At 28.8% G+C, this 6282-nt stretch overlaps 1 protein-coding gene across 1 annotated transcript; it reads left to right on the top strand.

Moving 5' to 3' along the window:
• The first annotated feature begins 1355 nt into the window (after positions 1 to 1355).
• Positions 1356 to 3223, top strand: LOC102603614 (bidirectional sugar transporter SWEET14-like). Its single transcript, XM_015305129.1, has 5 exons — positions 1356 to 1397; positions 1483 to 1693; positions 1781 to 1942; positions 2194 to 2313; positions 2745 to 3223. Exons 1-5 carry the CDS (start codon positions 1378 to 1380, stop codon positions 2991 to 2993), a joined length of 762 nt encoding a protein of 253 aa, XP_015160615.1. The 5' UTR covers positions 1356 to 1377; the 3' UTR covers positions 2994 to 3223.
• Positions 3224 to 6282: the final 3059 nt, after the last annotated feature.

The following is a 6282-nucleotide window of genomic DNA, read 5'->3' as shown; positions in this document are numbered from 1 at the left end:
ATGCTATGTCCCATTCCTTTTTCGAATTAAGTTACATGCATCGTTATCTTAAAAGATGTTTTATATTATTATTTATTATTAAATTTAAACCGTAATAATAATTTTTTTGTACTTTTTATTAAATTATCAATTATCTTCATTATTTTTTAATTTATAATTACCTAATTAATGACCCAATTTTCAAACCCCCCCCCCCCTGCTCTGTTACTTGTCGTGGTTCGTTTTGTTTTTTAAAAAGTTAAATGGTATGAATTTTGATCAATATTTTAAGATGTATTCTTTTATCATATTAATAGAAAAATTTCATATAGTTTTAAATATCTAAATTTTAAATTTGCAATATTGAATTAATCTAATTCAATTTTACTTTTAGAAGATTAGTTAAATTGACTCTCGTGAAGCAAAATGTGACAGATAAAAGAAACAAAAGAAGTATCGTTTACTGGTCAAAGCGTAGAACTTAAGTCTCAGGTCTTGATAAACGATTTGAGAAATTAAAAAAAACGTAATTATCTTTTTTTGATATATTAAAATGATTTTTATTTTTTTTGAAATACTGAATAGCTAAAAGCGAAGGAGATAAAAGAGTTTAAATTTGCATGTACTATCACCCAAAAATATCTATCTTAAAATATAGAATTTAAATATTATTATTACCTAACTATTACTGTCTAATGGTGTGAAAACTGTTTATTGACGGTGCTTAAACGAATTTTTAATATTTAGTTTTGCTAGAGTTGCGGAGGAGATAGGAGTTTTCCAGCTAGTTTAATTATAGTTAGTGGGGGCTAATATATAGTGTCAGCATTTTGTCGTGCTTAAGTAACAATTCTATGCATAAACTCTTCTTCATGTACTATAAATATGTGACCATCACCCTTGTTTATCATCAACAAACACTAATTAGCCTTTACATTTTACTCTTAATTTTAATTCTAATTCTTTCTTAGAGAAGAGAAGAAAGAAAATAAAAAATGACTAGTGTCTCTCATACTCATCCTTTGGTCTTCACCTTTGGCATTTTGGGTAAAATTTCAATCATATTTTCATGTGCATGCCTTGTTTATTAGTTATTAACTTCACTCGTAGCATAGAATCAGCAACCAATTTTACTGTTTAGCTATAGAATTACTCTTTTCAAGCAAGTTGGTTCTATTTTGTTTCTATTAATATGCTCTTACAAATAACAATCTAGTTGGATCAAGGAAGTATATCTAAACTAATTCTTACTAATAAATTAACACCTCAAAATAGATAAAACTATAATTACATGCATTAAAATAGAATAATTTTTTTTGTTTGAGAAATATATATAGGAGAAGTAATTAATATGTCTTTTCCATTTGTGACAATGTTGCAGGTAACTTAGTTTCCTTCATGGTGTTTATTGCCCCAGTGTAAGTTATTTCTCCAAAAATAATTACACATATAAACTTTAATTTATACACAATTTTTTATTTTCAACATATCATGATTTTGCAGGCCAACATTTTACAGGATCGTTAAGAAGAAATCATCAGAAGGGTTCCATTCATTACCATATGTTGTTGGATTATTTAGTGCAATGCTTTGGATTTACTATGCAATGGTTAAAACCAATGTTACACTTCTCATCACCATCAACTCTTTTGGCTGCATTGCTGAGACCATTTACGTCGCGATTTATTTTACTTACGCTACAAAAAAAGCAAGGGTATACATATAAATTCCATATATATGTGTGTGCCTATTTTATTGTAACGCGATTTTGTGATTTATGAAATTTGAAATTGTCTTGCAGATGAAAACACTAGGACTTGTCCTACTGTTGAATTTTGGTGTCTTTGGATTGATTCTTTTCCTCACACAAATTTTATGCCAAGGAACAAAAAGAGCTGAAGTTATTGGATGGATTTGCATGGCTTTTTCTATCAGTGTATTTGTTGCACCTCTAAGCATTATGGTAATTCACTTTGAATATATATATATATATATTTATATTATTTTTTCGTTTTACGGAAAATAGGGTAGGTTAATCCAACGTTCACTAATAAGGTGAAAGTTCAAGTCACGATTCTTTTGATGCTTTTATAGTTAGGGGCTTAGGGCGTTCTTTAAATTTTAATTTATGATAACTTAGTTACTTAGTCCCGTGACAGTTCTCTAATTATAAACGCCATTTAATTCTGTTTTTTTTCTTTTGTAAAATTGCAGGGACGTGTAATAAGGACCAAAAGTGTGGAATTCATGCCATTTAACTTGTCATTAGCTCTTACAGTTAGTGCTGTAATGTGGTTTTTGTATGGTTTACTTTTGAAGGACTTCTATGTCGCGGTAAATATATACTCCCTTAATAACAATTTATGTGACATTTTTTATTTTTTGAGATTCAAACTATTTGAGCTTTAATCGTCATTTTAAAATATATGTTTTCATTGAACTGTAATGAGAAAGATTGATATTTAATTGTCTTAGTACTTTTTGTGTTGCTTTAAAAAATCTAAGTTTAATTTTTAAAATGTTGAGTTGATCCAAATTCACACAAAGATTAGTCAAATTGACTCTCAATCTATGAAAAATGTCGCATAAACACACTAAATGTCATCTAGGATAAACAATTACATGCATATAATTATTATTTAGATAACCTAATAGGATTACACGTTAAATTGGCTTAACATAATTTGTGCCCATAAATTCATGATGTGACTAATGTTTGGTTTTTCTTCTAATTGTTGTTCTTCCGGCACATAATAAAAAATCAGGTACCAAATATATCGGGAATGATACTAGGAGTGCTCCAAATGATATTATATGGAATATACAGAAATTCTAAGTCAAACAACGTCGCAACAGAAAAAGAATTACCTACCGTGGTAAAGGTGGATCAAGAGCTGCCCCCAAAAGTCAATTGCGAAGTTTATCCAGTTAATATTTCATCCTTGGACAGTGAAAATGGAGAGGGTAAAGATGGTAAAAATCTTGAAGATTCCCAAATTAACTCTCAAGTTTAAAAGACTTCAAAAGCTTGGGAAGACATTAATACTTTGGAGGGTGCTACTAAACTAATCCTTATAATTGAGGGCCCTTTTCTGCAAGGTTTTCTTAAAAAACTGGGCCTTAACTCTATATCTACATGTTCATGGTCCAATTGTATGCAATGTACTATTTTGTGATTTAGTGATCCATATTTACAAAGTAACTAGGAGTTACATGATTTCCAAATTTATTTGGAATACTACTAATCACGATATCATGTATGGTTTACTATATATATATATATATAAAAAAAAAAAAATATTACTTCGTCCTGTTTTTGATATTCTATTTCCGAGTTCTCATTTGTTTTAAAATTTTAATTGCAAATAGTACTTAAGGAGATTTTTACCGTGAAAATGTACCTAATAGTGTGTGTTAACTACATATTTCTTAGGTTAGCTTACATAAATTTCATTAGCTTAGAAGCTAATTACTTGATACTTTAGTTTGCAATATTACAAATTTTATCAGATTTTGATGCGTCCAGATATATATATCTCAGGATACATGGGATCAAAATTAGGTGTAATGTATTCTAAATACATTGTATCCAAGTGGATTCACATGTATCTGAGATACATAACAAATCTCGCTCGTCTCCCTCCATCTTGCTCGCCACTCTCCTATGTATCTAACATCTCATATGCATGCAAATCACATCAAATACATATTATTTTATTATTAGGTAATGAACACAAAGTCGGATCCACCCTGAAAAAGGTAAATGAAATATATTCGTTCGATCTGTTTCTCGTATAAAAACCCTAATAGAGAAAAAAAAAGAATTGTGAAAATTTTATAGCCAATTAAAGTAATGAAAATTAGGCCCGCAGTTAGATATACAGTACAAAATTAGTTCAGAATCAATGTAATGCATTTTGCTTCCTTCAACTGATCGAAATTCATACCATATAAAAATTATCAAAAAGAAAATCATTTTTCATCAAAAAAAATTATATTCTCAAGAATCCGTAACCTCTGCTTAAAGAATGAAATCAACCCATCACCATTATTCTTGGTGGTGTAATTAATAACTATTTACATTCTGAACAATAATATAAAACTATTTGAGATTAATACTTCTTTCCCATATATCCCTGAAAAAGTACATGAAATGATCAACTATTTTATTATTGAATGAAGTCTAAATAATTTATGTAACCTTTTTACAAAGAATAAAAATCAAGCAAGCGATATGTACGCATATATAATAATAATTTTTTTTTGTTTCAAACGTATAGAATAACATTATAACACCACGAGTAATAAAAGCTATTTTGTGGTCGACGGTAGTGGCATAGCTATATTGGTCCAAGGAGTGATAATTGAAATATTTTTTGTCGAAAAATTATATTTTGATTTGTGCTTGTAGAAAATAATATTGTGTATATAAATAAAAAAATAAATTATTTAGAGATATACAATAAAATTTTGAATATCGTAAAATTTCTAGCTTCTGATAGACGGAGCCAACCTGTACAAGAAAAGAGAGAACCCCCAAAGTAACAAAATTTTGTTAATTATATTATTATATTAATGTATGTCCATTACTTTAAGGTATACGATAATTTCCATTATTATGTAATTAACTTCTCCACCTTCATAATCTTTGTAATAATCTCTCACACTTTCGTAACCTTTTCAACATTCTTGGTTAATACATCATATTTATGACTATCTTTATGTCAATGTCTTTATGTAACAGTACTATAAATACAAACATATGAGTTTGTATTGTACCCACTTGAATAAAATAAAATAAAAACTCATTTTTTTCTATTTTTTTTTTGTCTCCATCCAGTATCAGATATTTACACTGTAGCTCGACTAAATTCGAATTTGCACCAAAAAGTATTTAAAGTGATCCTTAAAAAAGCAACTCAATATTCAGAGAGACTCAAATCCAAGACCTCTCATCTTTTAGTATTGTTTCTTGTTTACTCTAATTTTATAACCAAAATATAATTTATAGTGTTTTGTTCAATAATTGAGAATGTACATAATTGAATTCGAAGGCATGTATTTGGCTGCTGAAATTAGGAGAACTGTAGCCACATAAATCCTAAAGGTTCGTCGTTTTATTGTCTCCCACCATTTTCCCTTTTTTATTTTAAAGGGAAAAGGGAATAAATCTTATCCAATTTAAAGGGAAAAAAGAAGTTCAAAAGACAATAATAATAGTAAAAATTATACAAAGCACATAGTATAATAAACAAATTACTTTCTATCCCTACTCTTTCATAAATTACAAAATTCTCTTTATTTTATTTTCTTGCGGATACTTTAATATGCGGGCGGATACTTTAATTTAGAAGTTGTAATTATCAGTTCAGTGCGTTAAAAAAGGGATTTTATCAGTTTAGTGTGTTAAATAAGGGATTTAAAACAGAAATAAAAATTGACTGCCATAATTCACGCATACGTTTCTTTCATCTACAAATCAGTCATTCATAAAACGATTACTGAACTAAAATTTCAAATTTTGAAATTCTCTCTTCCGATTTTGCTAAAAGCTCCTGAAGGCTGATTCAAAAAAATTTGCAGTGCATTCTTTGGTGAAGATTTGTAATGAATATTTCGATCTTGTTAAGGCATTCAGGAATATGGGAAAGTGATGTTAGATACAAGCGATACAGAAGTGATGGCATAGTGGTTGGGGAAAATATTTCGTTCGTTAATCTTAATTCAGCAATTGCAGCAAAATTGAATGTTGATGAATCAAAAAAATATATGGAGATCAGATACGTCGTAGAAGGTAATTCATCTCCATTGTGTATTCGGAATGATGTGGGGTGAAATTGTACATAGAAGTGAAGAAACATGAGGTAGGATTCGGTATGTATCCACTATGCATTGCTACATCAGATAAAAGTGATGAAGAGATACAAAATTTTGATGCAATAACAGGTGCAATTGTGTGTTTTGAAGGTGAAAAAAGGGACGCAAAGGCTCTAGCATTGTTGAATCGAAAATTTGTGATTCCTAATTCATGATGCAATAAAAGAAAAATGTTATGTTTTGAATTCTGGCTATATTTTTTGATTGTTAATTTCTGATAAAGTTAGTTTGGTATACATTGTTGTGTGTCTGATACTTAATTGTTTGTAAATTTTGTATGGGATAGAATAATAGTATCAATAGATGTGATGTGTGCCAAAGTTAAAAGAGACAACATGTAAAAAAGGTATCATTTGAAGCAATGATATATCATATACATAATATCTTCTTCTAAATTTTGTATCTACTAATAATAGAGTATCGGAA

This window comes from Solanum tuberosum, unplaced genomic scaffold, assembly GCF_000226075.1.
Source record: "Solanum tuberosum cultivar DM 1-3 516 R44 unplaced genomic scaffold, SolTub_3.0 scf00689, whole genome shotgun sequence".
NCBI lineage: Eukaryota > Viridiplantae > Streptophyta > Magnoliopsida > Solanales > Solanaceae > Solanum > Solanum tuberosum.
Note: the sequence above shows the minus strand (reverse complement) of the source record. Positions and strands in the feature narration are given on the sequence as shown.

Bases quoted from the DNA above. Each gene is read 5' to 3' on its own strand.
- LOC102603614 (XM_015305129.1), top strand. From the start codon at position 1,378: ATGGTGTTTATTGCCCCAGT. The intron at 1,398-1,482 runs GTAAGTTATTTC...ATGATTTTGCAG, and splicing joins ATGGTGTTTATTGCCCCAGT to GCCAACATTTTACAGGATCG. The intron at 1,694-1,780 runs GTATACATATAA...ATTGTCTTGCAG, and splicing joins ACGCTACAAAAAAAGCAAGG to ATGAAAACACTAGGACTTGT.